The 24,616-nt window shown below is 40.8% G+C and overlaps 2 protein-coding genes and 1 long non-coding RNA gene across 8 annotated transcripts; 1 reads left to right on the top strand and 2 right to left on the bottom strand.

Annotated features, from left to right (window-relative positions):
- Positions 1-240: 240 nt before the first annotated feature.
- Positions 241-12,353, bottom strand: sanbr (SANT and BTB domain regulator of CSR). 5 transcript variants are annotated; one of them, XM_061788955.1, is made up of 21 exons: positions 12,120-12,343; positions 11,253-11,418; positions 11,008-11,173; positions 10,210-10,306; positions 9,900-10,126; positions 9,683-9,741; positions 8,436-8,596; positions 7,461-7,547; positions 6,639-6,749; positions 6,410-6,533; positions 6,188-6,340; positions 5,902-6,044; positions 5,674-5,764; positions 5,561-5,593; positions 4,872-4,971; positions 2,283-2,371; positions 2,148-2,176; positions 1,893-1,966; positions 1,717-1,805; positions 1,534-1,616; positions 241-938 (listed from the first exon to the last, which is right to left on the bottom strand). In XM_061788955.1, exons 2-21 carry the CDS (start codon positions 11,400-11,402, stop codon positions 893-895), a joined length of 2,112 nt encoding a protein of 703 aa, XP_061644939.1. In that variant the 5' UTR covers positions 11,403-11,418; positions 12,120-12,343; the 3' UTR covers positions 241-892. The 5 variants fall into 5 exon arrangements, 4 of the variants coding, with proteins under 4 accessions (XP_061644939.1, XP_061644940.1, XP_061644941.1 ...); XM_061788956.1 differs by having other exon boundaries at positions 2,283-2,368; positions 12,120-12,341; XR_009790676.1 differs by having other exon boundaries at positions 890-938; positions 1,534-1,612; positions 12,120-12,353.
- On the top strand, positions 3,924-4,943 carry LOC133485380 (uncharacterized). The gene is made up of 3 exons (XR_009790678.1): positions 3,924-4,002; positions 4,292-4,690; positions 4,805-4,943. It is a non-coding gene; the product is annotated as an uncharacterized LOC133485380 (long non-coding RNA).
- Positions 12,354-12,908: 555 nt separating the features above from the next.
- pex13 (peroxisomal biogenesis factor 13) lies at positions 12,909-18,798 on the bottom strand. 2 transcript variants are annotated; one of them, XM_061788959.1, is made up of 4 exons: positions 18,662-18,798; positions 16,840-17,543; positions 15,724-15,846; positions 12,909-13,546 (listed from the first exon to the last, which is right to left on the bottom strand). In XM_061788959.1, the coding sequence occupies exons 1-4, from the start codon at positions 18,733-18,735 to the stop codon at positions 13,236-13,238; spliced, it is 1,212 nt and encodes a 403-aa protein (XP_061644943.1). In that variant the 5' UTR covers positions 18,736-18,798; the 3' UTR covers positions 12,909-13,235. The 2 variants fall into 2 exon arrangements, with proteins under 2 accessions (XP_061644943.1, XP_061644944.1); XM_061788960.1 differs by lacking the exon at positions 18,662-18,798 and adding an exon at positions 18,501-18,648.
- Between the last annotated feature and the right edge of the window lie 5,818 nt (positions 18,799-24,616).

Here is a 24,616-nt window from a genome sequence, read left to right as displayed (position 1 = left end):
GCTTTGAACAGTACCCCCCCCCCCCCCCCCCCTTAATTAAAAAAAATAAAATAAAATTCCAAACATCATTTCATATGTATTTGGGTTATCTTTGTATATTTAAATTTTTTTTGGGGGGGGGATGATATTAAACAAGTGGGGAAACTGCAAACAAATTGAGAAGGGGTCAATAAATTTTTTAAAACACTGTACATTACTGGGGTTGGATGCGTGGAATATTAAAAAAACAAAACAGGAGTGTTCTGTTGCTATGTTTTATTTCTGTTTAAAGCAGTCTAGTATAGCGATTGTCAAGATTTGTCAACTTGATAGTGAGTGAAAACACATTTATTTATTTATTTATCACCCCTCCCCGTTCATTAAACAAGGATTGTGGTAACTGCAAGGCTGCAAAGTTAAGTGATGGTGATGAAGATGGGGGTCACAGAGCTCACCAATCACACATGTGCACATTCTTGCTTCATGCTCGCTACTCTGTAGCTGTCATGGAGCACAGGTCAGACCGGAAACATGTTTTCTTAGTATCATACACTATGTGAGCTACTATGATACACTCTCACGTTGTCCTTTTTGAAGCCCCTCCCCTGCTCCCACTTGCCTGTGGCCCCAAAATAAATCCTCCAGAAACACTTGAGAAGTGCAAACAGTCAGAGCGGCGCTTCCCATAAGCTGACCCAGGTCCAGGGAGCTCCTTGTTTTTCAAGGACTGAACACAGCTGCACAAACAAACTGCAGCGCATGCTGATCCCTACACGGTCACCTCAGTTTAGCAGAAGAGACCGCTCGATCGACGGCTGCTCGGGGTGAAAGGCGGGTGGGGGGTTGATGAATGGCCACGGAGCAAGTAGAAATGCCTGGAGCACATTATTAGATTAATATACAGCCTCAGCCGTCACTTCTCTACATTTGGCCGGATCTGAGCATAGCGTATTTTAGGTCTACAAGGGGACACAGAGAAACAAAACAGTTAATCGATTAATTGAATTAAGCATTTGTATCTTCAAAAGACTCACAGCTTCCATTCCATCTTCTATACATTTACAGGGTATTTGACTTTCCAAAATGAAGTTCTATGGAAAGCTGTTTGAGCATTTATCCTGTATCCAGCTTAAGGTTCATGTACTAGGCAAGTACTTGACAGTACGTTTTGCACAACTCAACTTTAACAAGGAGCTGAATGGCAAAATTCACTACTAATTTGATCTATGAATCAACCAATACATTTCCTGGTTCAATAAAAATGGCTACTTTAGCAGTCCTCTTCATCATCCTGTTAACACGATATCACGAGACCAAGACGTTAACAGTCATCAACAGTACCTCGCCATTGCAAGGCTTCAAACAGGACATTCTCAGAGGGAAGAGAGGCTGGAGGAGTCACAGAAAGGCACAGAAGTGGACTTTCTTGGAAATTAATTGGTTGAGTCATGCATCAAACACTTTTGCTGAATATTGTCGTTCAGCTTCTTGTTTGAATTAAGTTGTACCTTACCGATTTTCACCTCAACGGGGGTCTACTATCAATAACCCCACCTTGGTGTCTTGTCGAAGGTGTGTCTGCTTTGAGTTGAACTCTTGAATTGTGCCTCTAGTCTGGAGTAGATTCCTCCTACTGGCTGCAACAGTACACATGGGCGCACATACGCACACACACCCACACAATAAATAAATAAACTCATATCTTGCATGTATTGCGACACACTATTCAACACACACCTCCTTTGTGTCCTTGCATCTGTTTTGTTCCTGGTCTCCAAAGCGCATCTTGGTGAGGTAGTCGATGATCTCGGCCATGCGACGCTGGTCTGTTAGGAAAGAAAATGAAGTGCTGTAATGTAAACGTGTGCAAACACAAGCGATGAGAGCTGTTTAAACATCTCCAGAGAATTTACCTTCTTCTCTCTGAGCATCCTGGTTGTACCGCATGGAACGAGTACTGTCCCACTTACTTTTCTGGACACTCACTCTACAGCCCGCAAATAACAAATGATCACTGCGTTATTCAACAAAAGCATCTTGTGGAGTTAAAGCCCCTGTTCTAAAATAGTCTAGTCAAGTATATAAGTGATTTGTGTTGCCTGGGCATGGACAATGTAATAACAACAATTTTAATAGTAGTAAGTTATTGTTTCCACAGATGAACTCACATGAAAGGAGTTTTGTCTCCGGACTGTGACTGTAGAAAGAAATTTATATTTGCAAATCACAGGTACTGTTGTCAGAATAAATAATTACGCATGTCATAAGTCACGTTCATATTGTGTATGCAAACTGTGACTCACTTTATCTGGTTTGACCTTTCGCTGGAGGTTTGGCGAGGAAATTTGTTTTTTAAGAACTCTGTTGTTCCTCTTGGCCTTCTTGGCAGCTGCTGACACACACAAGAACATGAGGAGGTATTTACAGTGGAATCTGTCTCTATCTGCTGGTCAAGGAAAGAAATATGAAGTGTAAAATCTACATAATAAATATACAGTATGTCCACCCATTCATTTTCATTTGTCCTCTTTCGGGACAGCGAATCACTGATACACCAGTCGCCAGTCAATCACAGGGCACATACTGTATAGACAAACAATGTCAGAGCACATTTATTTTTCAAAAACAGACTTTTCAACATGAAGACTAGATTACATGTGCAAAATTCATTTCAAAGCAGACCTTTAAGAAAGGGATGAATAAAGCCAGATTAAATATCAAAGTTGTACAAAATAAGAAACAAAACAAAATTCGGGATTTCCCTTCTGTATTTACTGTATATTCCTATCACAAGCTGAGGAAAAACATTCGACCAAAATGCTTCACTCTATAGCACTACTACGAGACCACTGTGCTGTGCTCAATATGAAGTTGAATGATAAAAAAGAGAACATTAAACATTGTTATATGTGTAGCCCACTTTGAAAGAAAATGAACAGATAAGTAGGTGCTATAAATAGTTTCTTAGTACACGTGCGCTTCACTTATGTGTCACTGATAATAAACTCCAATGGTTTGTTCCGAACAGCCACACATGAAGAGTCAGCCCTTCAAGTCAGGTACAGGCATACACATTTTTAGAGCACCATAAAATACTACAAATTCATTTCACAACACTGGGGAGAATTTTTTCTCCCGGGAAACTGGCCATTAATTATTGTCACAAATATGCACATTTCACAGTCTTTCATCGGGATCAGTGTGTGTCATTCATCTCTCTGTGAAACCCTTCTCACATTTTAATTTCAGTATACAATGAACCCCTGCATATTCACCATTTGGCATTAGCAAACTCCCCTATGAGCTGATATATATATATATTTAAACATATCCTCGTTATTCGCTTGAAAACTCACCTATTTGCAATTTTTGTGCTCATTAAATATTTAACACAACCCTCTGAGGGAAACCGTAATGACAATGTGGCCCGTGACAAAAATGAGTTCGACACCCCTTACATCACATTGTAGATGTTATGACGGCGGCAATTTTATCCTGTAAGAGATATAGTTTCCATTTTTGAGACTATACAGTAAGTAAGGACAACGCTGAGATTCCCACACATTGTGAAACAGATTGGTCCAATTTTGAGGTTCCACTCTCGTGTGGATTTGGTTTGTTTTGGGAAACACGCCATCTGTTTTTATTAATAATTAAAAAAAAGATCTACTTCATTGTAAGTTTGAGAAGCTTTTTACGTGTTAGGAGTCATGGGGAAAAGGTGTGTGTGTGCAAAGTTCGAATCAAAACTAATTTGTCCTGCCAACACTACCTCTCTACCGGCGCGAAGACGATGTTAAGGGTGAGGAAGAGAACATGACACGCACACCAACTCGTAATTCACCGAAGACTTGGGTAACAGAACAACTAACTTCCAGCAGCCATGTTTAGACTTCAGGCTGTGGCTTCTTCAAGCGGCAGTAGCTCTGCTACATCATCGGTTCGTCAGGTCAACGTGCTCTAACAAAGTGCTGCCTCCAGCTCGTCTGAGTGTTACCATGGAAACACAGCCTCAAAATCGAGGTAGTCTGGCAACAGCACGGCTAATGTACATTGGACTAGGAGAGTCAAATTAAGACGATAACAAGTTTGCTCGATTTCATTTGTGGTGTAATATACACATCACTCAAATGAATTCTTGAACTATGGATAGGACATTTCATAATGTTTGTAAACAATGGACCCCAGCATAATTCATTTGTCATGTTGTAATGCCTAATTATTTGACCATATTTATTTTGCGCCACTTTGATAGACTTATTCCTTTGTTTTTGTTTTTTTTTTTTTTTTTTTTTTTTTTTTTTTTTTTTAGGCGGCACGGTGGACCACTGGTTAGAGCGTCAGCCTCACAGTTCTGAGGTGTGGGGTTCAATCCCCGTCCCCGCCTGTGTGGAGTTTGCATATTCTCCCCGTGCCTGCGTGGGTTTTCTCCGGGCATTCCGGTTTCCTCCCACATCCCAAAAACATGCATGAATTGGAGACTCTAAATTGCCCGTAGGCATGACTGTGAGTGCGAATGGTTGTTTGTTTCTATGTGCCCTGCGATTGGCTGGCGACCAGTTCGGGGTGTGCCCCGCCTCCTGCCCGATGGCGGCTGGGATGGGCTCCAGCATGCCCGCGACCCTAGTGAGGAGAAGCGGATCAGATAATGGATGGATGGAAGTTTTCTTTAAAATGTGTTTTGGATGGCAGTTTGAACATGTGATTCGCGGTAAGTGTATTCATGTTCATGTTTTCTAAAGCTATTTAACGAAATTAAATGTGCAAATTTGCCATCTATAAAAGTGGTTTGGGATTAATGACCATTGGAACATGTGCGTCCCAGGGTGAACAGATCTCCATGATGGGCCCCACACACAATAATGTGGTTTGTCAAAAGGCAGCAACATCACCTTGCATCTTGGACAACTCCTCCTCATCTCCCACCTCATCCTCGGTGACCTCCGACCCAGTGGTGTACTCCTCATCCTCTGACAGGAGCGACTGCCGCCTCTGGAAGGACCAGTTCATATTGTAAGGGTTTTTTTTTAGTGCATATTTTCATGATTCACCGACATGAGAAACAGGCAGGCAGGGTTGAATTCACGGCTGATCTTTGAACAGAACTCGTGTTTTGTTGACTTATTTTTCTATTTTTCTTGAAGGTGAAGCTTGATCGTGATGTGAGAATAATACACCAGTCCATCATTAAAAAAAAGTGACACATACACCAGGCAGCCACTACATTAGGACCACTTGTACTAATAATAATTTTCTTTAATAAACGATTCCTTTACAAATAGAATAATGCTACGTTTTTGTTTTTTCACACTGTAATTGTCAGTTGTTAGTTTTATTGTGGTCGTTTGCAGTGGTTTAGAACTATACATATTTACTGTACATGAAAGAGTCCAAATATTATACACACCTGTCATTATGATGCAGTGCAGTTCTACACCACTGCAAACTATATCCACAATAATAAACATTGTTAAATCAATACCTCTGTGATTAAATTCAAGATGAATAAAAACTAATCTAATCTGCAGTTTATTGATTGGTTACTATAATTTTGTACAGACGTAAAAAGGAGCAGTCCTACCAGTTGCAGACTCCAGTTTTTCAAAAGAGAAAACTGGTTGAAAGAGAAAGTACTCGATGTCAGAAATGGAAAAAAAAAGAGAAAAAGCGTAGAAAACAAAGAGAAAGACTTACAGTGCTCAATTCTCCTCTTGGAGGTCTGAGCAGTGTTGGTTCTAAGAGGACATCACAGTCCTTCTCCACATTGGTTGGGCACTCTTCATCTCTGGCAGAAAGACAGACACAGTCAGACAGTCTGATGCTGACTTCAAAGTAAAAACAAATTTCAGTTTGAGCAGCATCCCGGAACCAATTGCGTTCAATCACAAAGATTCCACTGACTTCAGGTTACAAAACACTTACCGAACGGCAGGTGGCGAGTCAGACACACACACGGCGTCTCTGTGCAGCAGGAGGTCATTGAGGACTCTGGTGTGAGCCGAGGTGGCCTCATCACAGTCGTCCTCGTTCGGCACATTCACGATGTGGTCTCGCATTCTACAACCCTGAATGTACACGTTAATCCACACGCATTTACACGATCTCGTGTACGGCACGAAAATCACATGAAGGCATCTCAGCGTAGTGGCAGTCATATGTTCCTCTTGAAATGCAATTGTGTCTGTGTCCCTAATTCCATATACTGTACCTTGGGCATACCAGTTGGGTCAAAGCGCAGTACCGTCTGGTTGCAGCAGGGGTAGATTCCCGTCCCATTCCAGCTTTTGCCCACCCCTGAGCTGGGGTACATGACGCTTTCTGGGTGGTACCGGCAATGGGTCAGCTCTGCACATACAAACTCCTACACAAAACACAAACACTAGAACAAAAAAAAAAACATTTGATAATGTTTCTTCTTGCATATGCAAACCTGTTGGCAACGGGAACAGGTAAGACAGTTGATGGTTCCCCAGATTCTCCAGTAAACCAGGGCCCATGATTTGAGCTCCTCGTGTAGACTGCTAACATATTCATTGGCATCCCAGTTCTTCTCCCTGCACAAACCCACACAAAGATCATGTGATGATGCGTCCAGAATTCACAAGTGGCATCCATGTGAGGTGGAGTTCCGTTGAGTCAAAAAAGATGTTCTGTCATACCTTGAGTGTGTATAGACAATCTCTCCATGAGAGTCAATATTGATTTTGCCTGCCACACACGAAATCTTCCTCTGTGTGTCTTCAGTCAGCATCTTCAAGCACAGACCGCACCTGATTGTGGAAGACAGCAAATGTTACTGAGTGACAAGGATCAAATTTAAAGCCAGTTAAATACTTGAAAAACATTGACAACAATAAAGGTCTTGCCGTTATTTCATTAGATTACACACAATGCTGAATTGTGATTACAGTATTTCTTTCGTGCAGGGTGGTTGTTATATTTAATAACTTCCAGAGCAATGCCAATGCTTGCATTAATCATGACAAGTATACTGTATGCGCCTGGAGATGACTCAGCAAGCTGAATTTTTACATTTACTGTTTTGCGTTAAACATGGCTGAAAAAAAAAACTGAAAAGTGTTTCTTGATTAACGTGACATTATAGTTACATACAGCACTTGCATTCCTAAACAGAAAAATATGTTGACGCTTGATTAATTTCTGACTTCTCAGAGAAGCCCAGTGAGCTGTGTCAAATTTGTGAATTCAGTTTGAAATTCCTCATTCACGTTCAAAATGGTAAAACATTAAAGCACCTCGTGATGCTGGCCACTCTCTTTATGCTCGGCGGTCGAATACATTTGTTAGGGACCATATGTAGCCTTGTAGTCAGAACCCGATCATTCCCCCCCCCCCCCCCCACATAAAAACGCCACTTATTGTTGCAGCCATAAGTTTATCCCAGATTGAAACGCCACAACACACAAAAAAACTGTTTTACTTCCACAGCACTGGATGTATGAAAATATTTCTCTCTTTACCTGTAGAGAGTTGTGGCATTTCTTGGAGAATCTCGGTTCTGGTAGTTTGGGTCGAAGAGAAGCTCAATCTTCTTTTGGAACAATTTGCTTTGTACAGTGAAAGGGGAGAGAGAATAGGAGAGAGTTGTTATTCCATTTTAGTGGCAGCTCAGTGACTGAAAATATCTCTTGTCCTCAGTCAGGTGGGATACATTGCAGCTTCTTTGTGACTCAGAATCAAGGTAATAAAAGTAGATGGAAAATATTCACAATAATGACAATCATAACAACAATGGCAGCTACTAGGGGGAAAGTGTTTGTGATTTTAAATGGAGGGGTTAGGACTCATCAAGTTCGGCTGGCATTAATATTGCCAATATTTTTTAGGGGTGAGGTAGGAGTGGATAATAGTTACTCCATTTGTCCGAGCTGCTAGGTGGCTAATTGTTTACACTTTAATCACAAGTGCTCGCTTTAGCGCGTACATGTAATGTTGTTTTACAGAATAAGCACAACTTTCTGAAATAATTGATTTTAAATCCAATTTGTTTTCTTTACTGTTATACCACATTGCTGTGCATACTTTTGGGTGATGCTTGGCTAACATTTACATGAGTTTTATCTTTCAATTTTTACGTGCCTTCATGTTTTTATGTTGTGAAGCAAGATGACAAACATTCCGTCTTACAATTCTCCATGTTTATTTAGGGGAGTTAGTTATGGGCACAATCGACTGATTAAATGTACTAACTTTGATTTCATCAGAGTTGGTCCTGTCTGAATGATGCTAAAGAGTCACTCTTTTAGTCACGATCATGTCTGACCACATCAACTACATGTCAGTGAGTGGAACATGTAAAAGGTCTAAATTTTTGTAACGTATGTGACGTCTGACCTGACCTGTACTGTAGAAGGATGACATCACAAGTCACTCACAAGACACTTTGAGACAGGAGTGGAAAAAAAGTGAAGTCATCCATCCACAGAACTTCTCACCTCTTGAATTTATCTTTTTTGTCTCTGACGTCGTCTGCCTCGTTGTGGTTGAAGAGCTCGGCGATCCGCGACACCAAGTTGCTGTTGATGCAGTTCATGTTGCAGGGTGTGGCCACGATGGCGCTCATGTGTTTGTGACAGTACTGGACACACTCGTCCACCTGTGCAGATACAGACGCATGATGGTTCTCGGGAAATTGTTGCCTACATTGAACTACGTAGTACGATCCCAAAGGTATTTATATCATGACCCAATTTTCAGTTTCAGGGATTTCAATAAAGTTGAAAGGGTAACTGCTGACTGGAAATGACACAAGAATGTGGCCAATGTATGTAGGGTTATGTGTTGTTTTGCCATCCATTTTTTTTATACCACTTTTCCTCATTAAGGCTGAGAGTGAGCTGGAGCCTATCCCAGTTGACTACGGGCAAGAGACGAACCGGTCGCCAGCCAATCGCAGGGCACATATAGACAAACAACTATTCACAATTTGACACTCACATTCACACCTACGAACAATATAGAATCTTCAATTAATCAAACACGCATGACTTTGGAATGTGGAAAGAAGCTGGAATACCGAGAGAAAATCCACAAAAACATGGATTGTTGATTGAAGGCACAAGATTAGAAATGACCAGGATCCTTTCAAATAGTACAGAAGGATGCATTTATTGGGGGCATGAATAGGGATACACATATTCCTTTGATATCTATATTGTCTTTTTCTACTTTCTCGTGTCATTTCCAGATACCCATTCGACAAATTCACTTCAAAATTCACTTTAGCAAGTGTAAACTGTATACTGGATACGTACGTAGATGGCAAACGTTTTACATCTAAGCAACAATAGGAACTTTTGCTTTCTCTGACAAATTATTACCATATATTCATTACATGTAAAAGACTACAAGTAGTTGGAATAGTGATGTGCATAAAAATCTATTAACCGTTCATGAAAAACGATTGTGTGGGATTGTTGGATGGATAATCATGTATTAAAGCAATTGAGGCCAAATGAGAGAAACTGAGGGTGATTCTGAACTGCTTTGTGGTCTAAAGAAGAACAAAATCCTCCGCTATGGTAACTACTCCATTACTCTGTTGAATACTCCACCGGCATGGAAAGAGGACTTCCAAACATTCAGAGCGAGACCTTTCTAAAAGCGTTAATAATTAGCTGAATAAAACAAGATGCCCTAAAATCAACAGCAATGACCCAGTGTCGTACATCAACACACTTACTAACGTGTCCATCTTCAAGAACTCGGAGGAGATGAGGATTGAGATCACATTGCTGGGCTCTGTAACCAACAAACACCATATGACCAACCAACAACACACAACACACAGCCAATGACCCACCAAACACAACAATAAGTCCAGCCAGTTCACATGTGCAAGGGACAGCTCAGGTACTCCCATGTGGAATGTGTTCACTGTAAATGTAAGAGGACTGTACCGAGCCGAGGTTTATCCTTGGATGAGTTCCTCCGGACGTAGTTCATGAGCCAGTCGAAGATCTGAACATCGCAGTGAACCGAGATGTCCACTTCTTCCCATCTCTGCGAGCCCACAGACAAATACTCTGCAAAGTAGCGCATCTCTTTGATTAGAAGATCTCTGGGACATGCGAAGTCCTGCTTCAGGTTCTTGGTCTCATCGCACACGTGGATAACCATGTTGGGGCTGTGCGGGGACAATTTGGCATCATTGTATGTTACACTAAGATACAGAAGACAAGTGTGTGCTGTGGTTTGGTGTAAACGTACTCTCTTAGCTTTTGAGGTTTGTCACCATCCTCAGTCAAGACTCTTTTGTCTTTCTTCTCCAGTGCACAAACACTTCCTGAGAGTGTTGATTTGCGGCCTGCAAGGCCACAAAATACAAAGGAGAGTAGCAGTAGATTTTGGATTTTCAAAGCACTTTTATAGAAGAAAAACCAGAAGACGCTCGGGTAACTGTTAGCTTGTCTGGCAACTACATCGCGGTTGCAAACGGAAATGAACGCTCGTTGGAGCTGGATGTGTACAAACTCCCAATTCCAATGATGCTGGGACGTTGCGTAAAACCTAAATAAAAACAGAATACAATGATTTGCAAATCAATGCAATTCAGGCATCAAATTCAAAATGAGTGAATATTTGCAACAACAACAACAGGCATCATTTAGTATCTTGACGTTGTAGTGTATTCAATTGAATATAGGTTGAAAATGATTAGAAAATCCCTCTATTCTGTTTTTATTTACAAACCCTAATTCCAATGAAGTTGGGATGTTGTGTAAAACAGGTTTTTTTTTTTTTTTTTTTTTTTTTTTTTTTTTAGCATTCCTCAACTTTGCCACTCCTTTGTTGCCCCTGTCCCAGCTTTTTTTTTTTAATGCGTGGCAGGCATCAAATTCAAAATGAATATTTGCAACAACAACAAAAAAAAAACTCAATAACGTTCATCAGTTTCAACATTAAATATATAGTACGAAAATTGATCCCTAACTCTTTAAGATGACATGGACAACAAGGCAACAAAGTAGAGAGGTCCAGAAGTAGAAGGCATTTTAGGAACTTCACCTGTAACTTTACAGGCACTGTGATTACTTCCTGTCCCCGCTGCTTGACCAGTGTCCAGTATGGTGGACATGCCATCTGAGGGCGCTCCTATTGTGCCTGCATTACAATGGTCGTCCGCATGAGGAAGACCTCCAGAAGTTTTCAACTCCTCAAATCGAAGTGCGCACTGTAATATCCAGTAAGCAGTTCTGTATTATAAACCAGATAGCAGATCACAGACGGACACAATTGTGTACAGTATTTACCTCCTTGGGAGTGAAGCTTGGAACAAGCTTGGCCACACTGTCCCAGTTTATTGGCTGGGACAGTCCCCAGAGGGAACCCAGCACCATGTCCAGAACCAGGACATTGTTGTCGTACGGAAAGTTGTTGTTGTCCAAAGAGCAGCGACTCATTTCTGCCCCCAAAAAACTACAAAAAAACACACACACACACAAGGTGCACACCAGTGATTCGCTAAGTGTGGTACGTGGGCTCGCTATAGTGGGTATGCAAAAGAAGATTTAAATATTTTTAATACAGTTTCTTTTTTCAAAACTGTGCATAATTTTATATTGGCTTACATGAATTAATACAGGTATACTGTTTAGGAATTAAACTTCCTCCTCGTTATTAGTTGAACACGTAGGCCTTCTCCAGCACTGTATTTTAAATGTTACTCATTATAGCGGCACGTGGAGAGATAAGTTTGATTTGCTAAAATGTTCAAAATATTAAATGATTTTGTCTGATCCCACTGGCAAACAATTTCATTATTAAGAATGTTAACGTATACGTAACAACGCACATCCAATCCCCGACTTCGGAGACTTGGATGCTTCCCCCTTACTAATGCAGATAACTGGGGGTTAAAGTTTGAATTATTAAGTATAGAAAGAAATAACGGTTTATCACATTCCCAGCGTTGCATTTGTCTTGTCTGCGACAACAATGACATTTAATAAAGACAAGGATATGTAGACATGCTTGTTTCTCGTCACAGTGGTGCTGGAGAGATGATGCTAACGCAGGCCGAGCCCCTCTACTGTATGTTCCTGCAAGCAAGTGGCCATCTTCTTTGCCAAATCGACCCAGACAGAAAATAGCAGACTCACAATTCATCAGTTACATACTTAACTGCTGTCAAACAGATGGTTTCCTGTTGCCTTAGACTGGAAAATATATCGACGCGTGTTCTGTCGTTGAGAGTCGGTGATGCTGATGCTGATGCTGAGACGTCCTATCGGCGGCTAACGGCATTGCTAATGCTAGCTAACTTTGCCGGACACGGTGTGGTGCCTTCAGTGACTCCTGGTAATTTCTGTATTAATTAGCGGTTGTTGAGACGCGGCGGCATTGTAATGGATTTATGCGTAGTTTTTTTTTCTTCTTCTAATAAACAATGTCCTTGCATATATACCGATAAAGTAAAATCATTTTTTGTGGTTAATGTTACTGTAAATCGTTCGCAATACTGCACGCAAACAACGTCTGTCTCGAACGATTTTTTTTGTCCACAAATTATTTCTACCCTGAACGCTCCACTAGCTCTCGCTTATCGCGGCAGTTCGGGCGTTCGCTCCGGATAACCAAACAAAAACAATAACCTAACAAATATTTACCAATTATGCGCTCAGAAACCACGCAGATAGGAGACGCTCCTAATAGCAAAGCTTTCGGTGTGAACCATGCAATTGTTACAGGCGCTTTTGTTGGTTTATTCGCTCCTGTCGTAAACCGAAGGCGGAAGCCTTAGCGTCCCGTTGCTAAGAGACGACGGCTGACCCGTTCCCTCCAAGTTTAATGTTATACAGTATCTTTATCAGAAACAAGTCCTGTAAGTTAAGTTCGCCTTCATTCAAGCCATTAAGTGGAATTAAAAACTAATGAAATGTTTGAAGTAGATTAAATAACACAATTGGGATTTTTCAAAGCATTTATTTGCCAAAATTATTTCATTAGTTATTTACACTAGTATTTTGTGTTCAAGGAAGCGGTCAAAATTAGTTGCTTCTCATTATGAACACTCACACTTGTGATTTTGCATGATAAACAGCAGGATTACACACATTTTATCTAAATTATTTTAGGATAAGTTGGGAAATTGCAAAGTGATGCTTACCAATTATGAAGAAACAAGAAAAAGTGTTCACTGTTAATCAGTCAACCGTTACAGTTGAACGTGTGCCATTAAAAAACCCGGAAAAAAAACAGACTTGCATACAGATATATTCAAACTTGCAGAAGCTTCACAGGTCGGTTTTCTCCGGGACGTTAACCACTGTGCTGGAGCTGGAATTTGAAAGTCCCACACTGGTGGAAGTTGGCGTTTCTTTGTACGCAGACTCTAACAACTCCTCAGACGAAGGATTCACATTTGTGGCGAGGGTAGTCCGGGAGTCCTGAGAGTTCCCTTGCTGGTCCTGAGCGAGCCTTTCCATCTCTGCCTGTTTACGGCCTCTCCTCTTGCCGAGGACCTTGACGTAATTGGCTGGGACGAGTCCTGTGGTCCGACCGTCTAGGCTAGCCAGCAGCCAGCCGCGCACACGGGGCTGTTGCTCTGAAACAAAGAGGAACGCACTAAGTTTCTCAAGATGCAATAATGGGAGCTGTCACAAACAAAAGAAAAATAGCACTGGATTGTACAGATAAAGAATTTAAAGCAAGACTGGTTTTATTTTGGTAATTACTGTGCATTGGGACAAGTTGCGTCACAGCAACTGTAGTGTTGTACAGTGCCGTGAAAAAGTATTGGCTCCCTCTTCAGATTCTTAAATTTTTTTTTGCATAGTTTCCCCACTTTCATGTGTAAGACCATCAAACAAATGTAAATATCAAACAAACATGACCCAAGTGAACTTCAAATGCTGTTTTAGAATGGTGATTTCAGTTCTTAAGGAAAAAAAAAAAAAAAACTATTCAAAGTTACCTGCCTCCGTGTGAAAAGGTCATGGCCCCCTAAACCATGGCCACCCTCAGCAGCAACAACTGAAATCAAGCGTTTTCTATAACTGGCAATGAGTCTTTCAAATCTCTTTGAACCTATTTTGTCCCACTCTTCCTTGCAGAATTGTTTGAATTCAGCAAAAATGGAGGGTTTTCAAGCATGAACGGCTCTTTGAAGGTCATGCCACTGCATTTCAATCGGATTCAAGTCTGGACTTTGACGAGGCCACTCCAAAACCTTAATGTTTTTTTTTTTTTTTTTTATTATTATTAGCCATTCAGAAGTTGATTTGCTGGTTTGTTTCGGATCGTTTTCCTTCTCCAGAACCCAAATGCGCTTCAGCTTGAGGTCACAAACTGTTGGCTGAACATTCTCCGTCAGGATTTTCTGTTAAAGAGCAGAATTTATGGTTCCAACAATCACAGCAAGTTATCCAGGTCCTGAAGGAGAAGCAGCCCAAGCTCATCCCACTACCACCACCATGTTTAACTGTCAGTATGATGCTCTTTTTCTGAAATGCTGTACTACATTTACACGAGATGTAACAAGACACACACCTTCCAAAAAGCTCAACTTTTACCTCGTCAGTCCATATATTATTCTTCCAAACGTCTTGGGAATCATACAGATGTTTTTTTGCGAAAGTAAGACAAGCCCTGCAATTGGCTGGCGACCCGTTCAGGGTGTACCCCGCCTCTCGCCCAGAGTCGGCTGGGAGAGGCTCCAGCACGCCCGCGACCCTAGTCGGGATAATCAGTACGGAAAACGGATGGATGGATGAAAGTAAAATGAGCCTTTCTGTTCTTTTAGGTCAGCAGTGGTTTTCGCCTTGGAACTCTGATATGGACGCCATTTTTGCCCAGTCTCTCCCTTATTGTTGCATCATGAACACTGACCTTAACTGAGGCAAGGGAGGCCTGCAGTTCTTTAGAAATTGTCCCGAGTTCCTTTCTGGCCTTTCTGGCCTCCTGGATGAGTCATTACTGTAATCTTGGGGTAATCTTTGTAGGCCAGCCACTCCTGGGAAGGTTCATCACTGTTCCATGTTTTCTCCATGTGAGGATAATGGCTCTCCCTATGGTTCGGTGGAATCCGAAAGCTTTAGAAATGGCTTTTGTAACCCTTGCCAGACTGATAGCCATCAATTACTTTATTTCTCGACTGTTCTGGAATTTCTTTGGATCGTGTCATTTTGTTATAGCTTTTTTAGATATTTTGTCCAACTTGATTTTGTCACGACAGATTCTGTTTAAGTGATTTCTTGATTGAAGAGGTCTGGAGGTAATCAGGCTTGGGTGTGATCAGTGAAAATTAACCCAAAATTGTGATTAGCCACAATTAATCAATACATTTTTTTTTTTCACAATTTCACAAGGCCAGGGTAACTTTGAATATTTTTTTTCCTTAATAAATGAAATAAACTTTTATAAACAGCATTTTAAGAACACTTGGGTTATATTTATCTGATGTTTACATTTGTTTGATAATCTTAAACATTAAAGTGGGGGAATGATGCAAAAATATAAGAATTTTAGAAGGGGGCCAATACTTTTTACAGCACTTTATGTGTATAAAGGAATACCTGCTTGGTTTTTTTTATACATGTAATAAAACATGTTGATGCTATTTTTCCATTTAATAAGCATACTAAACAAATCACTTGGCTTTTTGCAGATTTTTTTTGTTTTGTTTCAAGCATTCCATTCAAATGTAATCTTTCCAAACTGATAATGCCAAAAGAAAGCTCACTAGTTAAGAAGAAATGGTCAGTCTGGGTTCCCTATCCTCACCTTTCGGTGCGAGGTTGAGCATGTCGCCAGCTCTGAAAGCAATCTCCTCCTCGGATGAAGCTGAAAACTCGTACTCTGCTCTCGCCACAACATGGTCATCCTCTCCACTGGCCCAGTTAGTTGCTGTGAGACAACATAATCATACCTGTTAAAAGCATGAGCAAAAGGACCACAGCAGTATTATGACATTACCGCACACTAGGACAATTTTGGGCATACTAGCATGACAACGAAATTTTTACTGGTGAGGAAAAACTGCCTCTGAGACATTTGTAAACACTTCCTTTGGATTACACAGGCACTTCTGTAGGGTGCATTGTGGCAGACTTTGATGGGCACGCGTGGCTGCCATGGCGGACACCCGACGAGCATCTCCCGGGCAAAGGCTCAACGTTGCTTAATGTAAAAAGACTAGTAGTCAGTCGTCACCAAAATGTATGTGTACATCTCTATTTATGCCTACTTACACCTCCGAAAATATCAGAACAATCGGCCCAATGTTTTTGAGTTGATGGATGTTTATGCGTTTTCCTCTCCAAAGATGCTCACTAAAGAAACTGTAGCACAAAAACCTTAAAAGTCTGTGATCCAAAGTTTGCTTTTCAATGTGTTTTAATCCACTTATTTCGGGCCTTACGTAGCACCACATACAACAAGTAATGTTGGCTCTGAATGTGAAAAGTAAACAAATGGTGTGATGCCACAGACGTCTGTCATCCAATCAGCCCTCGTTTGTACAGCCCGCCCCCTCAAGATTCCATGGTAGTTTTAAGAAGACCCTGGGGAACAGAAGGAACTAAATAATCCTTGAGGAACCGTCTGTACCCTGGTAGGTTTTTTTTTGGTAGAAAAACAGGGGCAACTCAAACTACCAAGGTAGTTAGGGACGTTCCTCAAACGGGTTCCTGCGGTGTAAAAGGGGCTCTTGCTTGCCCAATCTTGCTAAGGTCAAATCTCTTCCTAGCATGCTGAGACCAGTAAAGTGAACCGACTGAAACGAACCAGTCTTTGATCAGATGTACCCAAACACCATAAGAATTGCCTCGACAGAGCGCATATAATGTGAATCAAACTTTTTCTTCAAGTATAATATCTTGTATGCGACAAAAATCTCACCTCTGTCTTCAGAGCCAGTGGCAGAGCTGAGCAGTTTCCAAATTAGGTAGGGTCCACCCAGGACGACGGCAAAAAACAGAAAGATTGGCCATGACTTTACAGTCTGATCGTCCATTCCTGCTCCAGAGCCTCTGGATGAACTTGTTGCCAGGGCATCGCTTGCACTGTCTTCCCACAAATCCTCAACTTCAGCGGCGGACCCCCGACCCAGCAGTCTCTGTAAACGTCGGTAGAGGTATCGCAAGGTGCGCACCAACGCAAATGCAGACAAAACCCTGGTGAGGTGCGCACGTAACCGCGTCAGATGGTTCGCCACATCCAGCACAGCACGAAAGCTGTTATAGACAGCTGAGAAAGTGGCGTCCAGCATCATGCTAACTGAGGAGAAGGCTTGGACGATGCTTTCGATGGACTGGAAAGCGCCACGGCTGCTTTCCTCCGCCTGTTGTACGAAGCGACTGGGGGCGGCATCCTCGGCTCGCGGGAAGCGACCGTAACCTCCGAGGCCGTAGCCGCCGCTGTAAGGGCTGTACGGGCTGTAGCCCCCGTAGACGGAGCCCCCATAGGGGCTATAAGAGGAGGTGAAGGAGCTATAAGCCGGACGGTAGGACTGCTGCATGGGACGTGGAGGTAGCGGAGGTGCAACTCTGCTTAGGACAGGAGGGCCAATAGAGGGGCCTGCAGGAGGTCCAAAGTCTGTAGATCTGTTTGGTCATAGGAACAGATGTACATGGGTTCAGTAGATTCAAGTAACAAAGTACAAATACTTTGTCACTGTACTTAAGTAGATTTTTCACATACTTGAGTATTCAAATTTCAGAAGACTATTTTTACAACCCGACATTTAAAAACAGACATCTGTACTTTCTACTCCTTAGTTGATTTCAAACATTGTCAGTCTAATATGAATAAACACATACAAGTAAAATGATTTTTTTTAATGTTGTTATGGTCAACTATATTTACATTTTTTTTTTTTTAAGTCAGTTCATCCAAAATGTTAGCAAAGCCATGAGAACACGTTTTGGTAGCATGTCCAATTTTTGTTCTTTTCAGTTGAGTATCATGCAAGTTAATAAAAAAGGGAAACCATTTTGTGTGCAGTTGTTTTGTTTCCCCCCCATTAATGCAAAGTTACAAAAATATATATGTATACAAATGGCAGTAATTCTTACTTTTCTTTTGCACTAAAATACCTTTCAGAGGGTGTACCTTTTTTAAATTTTTATTATTATTATTGTTTTTACTTTTACCAATGTAAAGGAGTTGAATCGTAACTAACGTTATCCTTTTTAAAGAAAGGTATCTGTAAATGCAGAGTATGAGTACTTCTGCCAGCTCTGCATAGGTTACTATTTGTGTACTATCTCTGTTTAAATAAATTATGAATAATCGAATAATACTAGTTCAAATGCGAATAAATAAGAGCACCAGAGTAACAGTCCCGTGCCCCGTTGAGGAGGAAGAACCACATTGTGTTATTGAATACTATGGGCAAGAGGTGCGGCACTAGTATCTTCATTTCGAACACATTGGAAGGCCACGATATTAGGCCAGGCTACTGAGTTAGCAAAACAACACGACAATAGTTTCCTTGCCACTTCTGAAGGTGGTGACAAATAGCGATATAGTACAATAGTGATATGATATTTGTTCATTACCATCACGCTTTTTACAGACGTCTCGCTTTTCACGTCCGCTCCGCTGAACTCGGACTTTAGCATCGCTACTTAGCAAACACGCGACGTTGGTACTGCCAGTACGTCGACAAATATTGCTAACGAGCCGCACATTAGGACAGCAAACTGCTCCGTGTGTTTACCTGTAATTTATCGGCGTCCCAATGGTCCCGGGAATCCGCCGTTCCCACGGTTTTGGTGGCGGTTGCGAGTCCATCGCACAAAAATGTCCGGACAGTGTCAAATAATCCGAACGCTCCTGAACGCGTCTCGCGATGCCTTCCGGTGCACCTGGTATATTGCATAATTTCGCCTTTTGGACCGTGTAAAAGTTTAAGGGGGATGTTAGTAGTATTTGATTTTACTGTAGCAAATGATAGTATTTGTTGTACTGTAGTCTGTATTTGAATGAATTATTGTTTTGTTAGGGCGACAAAAAAAAGATGAGGTTTCTTCGGGCTCATGACTGACATGCCTTAGAAATTAGTACTGTATTTTCAATTTGAACATTTAAAGTGATGGGGAACAAATTGACGTTCTTTTTCACTCTCGGAGCAGTACAGTACTGAGTAGTGCAAATGATGCATTGCAACGTTTCCTCCAACAGAGAACGCTCTTGTGAAGGAAAATACTCAATTGCCACAACAAAGCTAGAGAGAGAGAGAGAAAGAGAGAGAGAGAAAAGAGAGAGAGATAGAGAGAGAGAGAGAGAGATAGATAGATAGATAGATAGATAGATAGATAGATAGATAGATAGATAGATAGATAGATAGATAGATACTATATCCATCCCGCATGTATACTAATATAAAAACAGCCAACAACGTGAAAACAAATACGAACAGACATCGAGGAGAATTTAAAATGTCATGTAAAGAAGATGGGGGAGGGGGCAGAAGATTGACATGTGGCATATTGGTATTTGGTCATTAATAAATAAAGTCCAATTATGCTACAGTAATAGTTGTACAATGAGTGCAAAGTGGGTAGTACCTGTAAATATTCTCATTCATCCAGATCATTCCATTCTCAGGGTATTGAGTCGATCGTGAGTGGGAAGTATATCGGTCATTTTCATATAATTTGATGACTAACGTTTAAGACGTAGCGCACGGAATTTCATTTCGAAAATAAATCGTTAATTAGACTGATTTGAGTATTTGAATTATTGGCAGTTGTTATAAATCAAAAGGTCATATTTGTTTCTATGAACAGAAATTGTTCTAAAGTGATATTTTTCACACTTTTTAATGTCAAAATGTCTTTACTGTTATGTGTCCCAAATTACATTAAATTATGTTTTCTTAAGATGCAAATGAAATTTTGGGATTTATAGTTTTTTTTCTCTCTCTCTTATTGCTTAATATTAATTTTCCATGAAAACTAACACAAATGCATCTTAGTGTATTAAGAGTTCAGTTTTCTTTTTTTTTTTGCATCGGTATGTATGCATTTCTGAAAGTGTCAGAACAATTTTGTATTTTTTTTTTAACCGTTATTATGAATGTACAAAGACAAGAGTGTAATGGGTTTAATGAGTAGTTCGGATCATTTATGCACTTGTATTTGCAGAGTTTGAAGGGCACCGCATCTAAATTGTGTAACTCAAATGGTTGCTATGAAGCTGTCTATGTCTTTACCGTTATGCACTTTTGTCAGTACAATTATGCAAGGAGTGTATTTCCGTGGTCCAGCGCCATTTGCTCTGTCAACGGCTTCTATCGACAAGGTTATGGCATGTATTATTGTTATCATTGTTTCTGATTTTGTTGTTCGGATGACATTTGCACTGGACTGCCATGAAATGCGCGTATTTATCTCTTGATGGTCTTTAATAGTTCTATTGCACGGTGAAAATGGATGGATGGACCACTGTGCAAAAGGCAAAATCTAAAAAAACTCAGTGCCTGCTTTTGCACCAAACTGGATGTAGTTGCATTTATCTATAAAATATGATAGTGACATTATAGGGAAATTCCCCCATGATATGGAGAAGAGTAAAGTGTGTGAGGAGGCGGCTGCTGTCAGTTTCTCTTGAAGACGAGCAGTGAGTGCAAAGTTACGTATTGTGGTTTGACCAAACGAGCCGAGTGATGTCAATGCTGTGGAGCGGGCGTGTGCGCAGAGCCGTCAGCAGCGGCTTCACCGTGGGGCCGACTGCATTAAAATGCCGATGTGGTATTACTATCGTAGGCGTGTGAAGGTTTGGCTGCCATTTGTGAGATGATGCTGTGAGTATCCTGGGAAAAGAAAGTATTGGCTTGTGATGTCAAAGTGTGTGGGAAGATACTTGGGCTGATGGTGGACCTGATATTTAGGGTTCATGTAAAGGGCCCCGGGACCTTTTACACTGTAGTGATTTATGCAGGTCAAAGACAAAGACGGTTTATTTTGACCAAACACTACATCAGGGACGGGCAAAGTATGGTCTGCGGGCCACATACAGCTGGCAACGCACTGAGCATTTACATGATCAAGAATTATTACATTTATTGCACGAATATAGCTATTTTCTAACTGGCTGGTGAAAATGATTTACATTTGCTAATTCAAACTTATTATTTGATAAAAATGTATTTGGCGCATTAACACTTGTAGTCTAGTGGAACATGCGCTGCCATTCATACCGATGGTGTGGGTTTGATTCCCGGCCACTGCTGCGGGTGGAAAAAAGAGGTGGTAAGTGTAAAAACAGTGCCAAATAAATTATGCATAATTTTTGTTGTTGTTGTTGTTGCAAACCTAACACGAATGGGACAAGCTGAAAGTCACAACAGTGTCAATTTGACATGCAAAAGTCTTTTTAACCATGTTACAATAACCTGGCCTTGTTTGTTTGAAGAATCAAACGTGGCCCTTGAGCACAAAGTTAGCCCACCCCTGCACTATATGGAGTCAAGTGAGAGCCAACCCACATGGAGATCACCAAACCTGTTCTGCTGTAACTACCTCTCCTTAATGGACTGTCCAAAGGACACAGCAGCATTAATGTCAGTCTATCCAACGTGGAGATGCCTACAGTATTTCAATTAAAATGTCTTTGACCCTGCAATTGCTTCTAGTTAGACAACTTTGCGCGAGGCACGCTGCTGCAAGTGTCAGTCTGCACACATGACCACTAATCGCGGGTCTACATGCAAGTGCATGCCCGCGAAAATCCATCCATCCATCCATCCATCCATTTTCTGAGCCGCTTCTCCTCACTAGGGTCGCGGTCATGCTGGAGCCTATCCCAGCTGTCATCGGGCAGGAAGCGGGGTACACCCTGAACTGGTTGCCAGCCAATCGCAGGGCACATAGAAACAAACAACCATTCGCACTCACAGTCATGCCTACGGGCAATTTAGAGTCTCCAATTAATCCCATGTTTTTGGGATGTGGGAGGAAACCGGAGTGCCCGGAGAAAACCCACGCAGGCACGGGGAGAACATGCAAACTCCACACAGGCGGGGACGGGGATTGAACCCCGCACCTCAGAACTGTGAGGCTGACGCTCTAACCAGTCGGCCACCGTGCCGCCGGCCGCGAAAATGTTCTGTCAATTCTTATGCGATCCCTGCCTGAGCTTCTTGCAGAAGTGAAGAATCGTGACATATACACCGAAGTGAAGGTGTTGTCAACTTCAAGCGAGCTGCGTTTTTCTGGGATAAAATTTGTCATGCAATGTGGAATAGAGACCCTTCAAACTTGAGACAGTTAGCTCACGAGGAGTGAGTGAGTGGAAATACATCAAACATCTCGCTGAGAGTTCCGGAAATCCTTGGTTTGCTGCGATTGCCTCAAAAGGTTGTGCAGCAAAATATGAAGTTAATGTTACCATCATTTGTGTTGAGGCCAGTTTCATTGTCAGTTTCTTTTTTTTAAATACTGAAATTTTGCTTGTCTACACAAATGCCACACAAAAGCAATGCATGATTTTAAGTAGTTAATCTTCAGTAAATTATTATTTATTATTATTTTTGTCAATCTCACTTATTTCAGTGACTGATGTGCATTTTTATTTTATTTTTCCCTAATAGACGTTTGTTCATGGGACAGGCCATCTTAATGATCACATTTTTTTTGGTTTTGTTTGACACACTGTTAAAGAGAAAGTCCCAAAATATCCCCAACTTACATGATAAGTAGGACAATATGACGAATGAAAAACTCAAATTATGTAAAATGGTTACATTTTACAATTTAGATGCTTCTGCAATATATTGCAATTTATTTTGCCGTTAAAGAAAGCAGCCAGCTAAACATAAAGACAACAAAAGAAAAAAAAAACTTCTTTAAGACATAGACAATAATAATAGCAAATAGTAACAATAAAGCCAAAAAAGGAAGGATTTGAGGTAAAATTACTTGCTTTGGAACCAGAGAGTCAGAGTTTGAATCCCCAAAAAATAAAAAAAAATAAAAAAATAAAGACAACTAGTTGGTAGAGGGATGCTAGTCTTCTTCCTGACTACTGTCAAATACCGTACTGTACTGTCAAATTGTCTTAAAGCTTTGGTGGGATTTTCCCTGCTCTGTGAGTTATAATATTGAAGCAAGAGTCTTTGTAGCCTGAACACATAAGCTATAATTGCTATAATTAAAGCCTGCTGCAAAAGGTTTGCAAAATGTTGTATCACTGAGAATGTCTGTTATCTAAGCGAACGTAGTGACACAAAAGATGACTGTATGCGCAGTGGGCATCCTTTCATCAGTTAAATTACAAATAATTAAATTATAGCAGCATATCATCTATAGCCTTGCACTGACTTGTTGAGCTGAGGACTCTATTGTTACATAAAAGGTTTGCACATTACAGTACATCATAAACAAAGTATATTTTATCTATGTATCGTTGCATGGCTTTGTTGCACATTAAGACATGATAGAAGCATACATTAACAAACATACTTACACTAATAAACAACACATTTGCAAAATGGTAATTACTTTTAGAAAGTCTTAAATAGATCTACATTTAAACCACCAAATTAACAAAATTGAAGTATTTTACAGTTTCTGAAGTTGTTTTCAATTTTGTTCATAGTTGATCTCAGCCACCCTAGAAACCCTTTGAGACACATATAAAATGTAAAAAAAAAAAAAATTTCAGTTCACGAGTGCAAACACAGATGCAAATGTCCTGTTTGAAAAACCAATGAAAGAGCTGGCCTGTTATAACCACAGTGTAATTAGATTAGATAACATCACTGTAGTACAGTGCATTGCATTGTCAGGGTGTTATTGATTGCAGGCTTGTGACAGGTAGGGTGACAGCCGAGACGAGGTGGAGCTTGACTGGAAATGGGTGGCCCGACTGGTCCAACGTGTGTTTTCCAGAACGACCTGGAGGAAATGTGATACGAAACATTGTGGCAGCAACGAGTAAGACTCCGAGACAAACCTTCATCACTATTACATACATAATCATCAACATGATGATCAACACGTGCATACATGCATTTTTGCATTGTGAAAATACCCATGATCACTGAAATAGCTTCCTGCAGAAGTGAAGACTTTCAATGTGACAACGGGAGATTTCAAGTATTTTTGTAAAGGGATTGGATGATTGATTGCAGAGACCAGTTGTAGCATCCGTCGTTGTCGGCACGACTAAGTGCCTTAGTTTTTGAGAGAAAACAAAAACATCCCCAACCTGTTGTATTATGTAAAAAGTAGGTCAGTGTGACAAAACAAGATGAACTTTTGCTTGCAAATTACTGTTGAATAATCTGTTAAAGGGTTATTTGTGTGCCGTTCCAATTACAGCAACCAACGCCACACATGGGTCATTATCATTTTTTTCCTTCATATTGAAACGCTACACTGTCTTACATTAACAGTGGAAACAATATATATACATGCTCTCCAATATAAACAGCATTTGTACATTTGTCCATGACTTACATACGATCAAGAAATGTCGAAAAATAGAACAGCATAGTTTGATGACAAACATGGAAAACATATATATTGGTTAGCATGTCTGCCTTATAGTTCTGACGTCCTGAGTTTGAATCTTTGTGTGGAATACACAAGTATTCCCTCTGCTTGCACGGGTTTTCTCCGGGTTGTTCCCACATTCCAAACGCATGCACGTTAGCTTCAGTGCAGAC

The sequence above is a fragment of the Phyllopteryx taeniolatus genome, chromosome 11 (assembly GCF_024500385.1).
Source record: "Phyllopteryx taeniolatus isolate TA_2022b chromosome 11, UOR_Ptae_1.2, whole genome shotgun sequence".
Taxonomy (NCBI): Eukaryota; Metazoa; Chordata; class Actinopteri; order Syngnathiformes; family Syngnathidae; genus Phyllopteryx; species Phyllopteryx taeniolatus.
The sequence above is the reverse complement of the archived record's forward strand: the minus strand, read 5'-3'. Positions and strand labels throughout refer to the sequence as shown.

What these genes read in the sequence shown, in the direction of transcription:
- sanbr (XM_061788955.1), bottom strand. Translation starts at nt 11,402, where the DNA reads ATGAGTCGCTGCTCTTTGGACAACAACAACTTTCCGTACGACAACAAT. An exon ending in AAACCTCAAAAGCTAAGAGA is followed by an intron (nt 10,127 to 10,209) that starts GTACGTTTACAC and finishes GTCCCCGCACAG; the next exon opens with CCCCAACATGGTTATCCACG. An exon ending in CCTGTTCCCGTTGCCAACAG is followed by an intron (nt 6,341 to 6,409) that starts GTTTGCATATGC and finishes TGTTTTGTGTAG; the next exon opens with GAGTTTGTATGTGCAGAGCT.
- pex13 (XM_061788959.1), bottom strand. Translation starts at nt 18,735, where the DNA reads ATGGACTCGCAACCGCCACCAAAACCGTGGGAACGGCGGATTCCCGGG. An exon ending in CACTGGCTCTGAAGACAGAG is followed by an intron (nt 15,847 to 16,839) that starts GTGAGATTTTTG and finishes GTTGTCTCACAG; the next exon opens with CAACTAACTGGGCCAGTGGA. An exon ending in GCTCAACCTCGCACCGAAAG is followed by an intron (nt 13,547 to 15,723) that starts GTGAGGATAGGG and finishes TCTTTGTTTCAG; the next exon opens with AGCAACAGCCCCGTGTGCGC.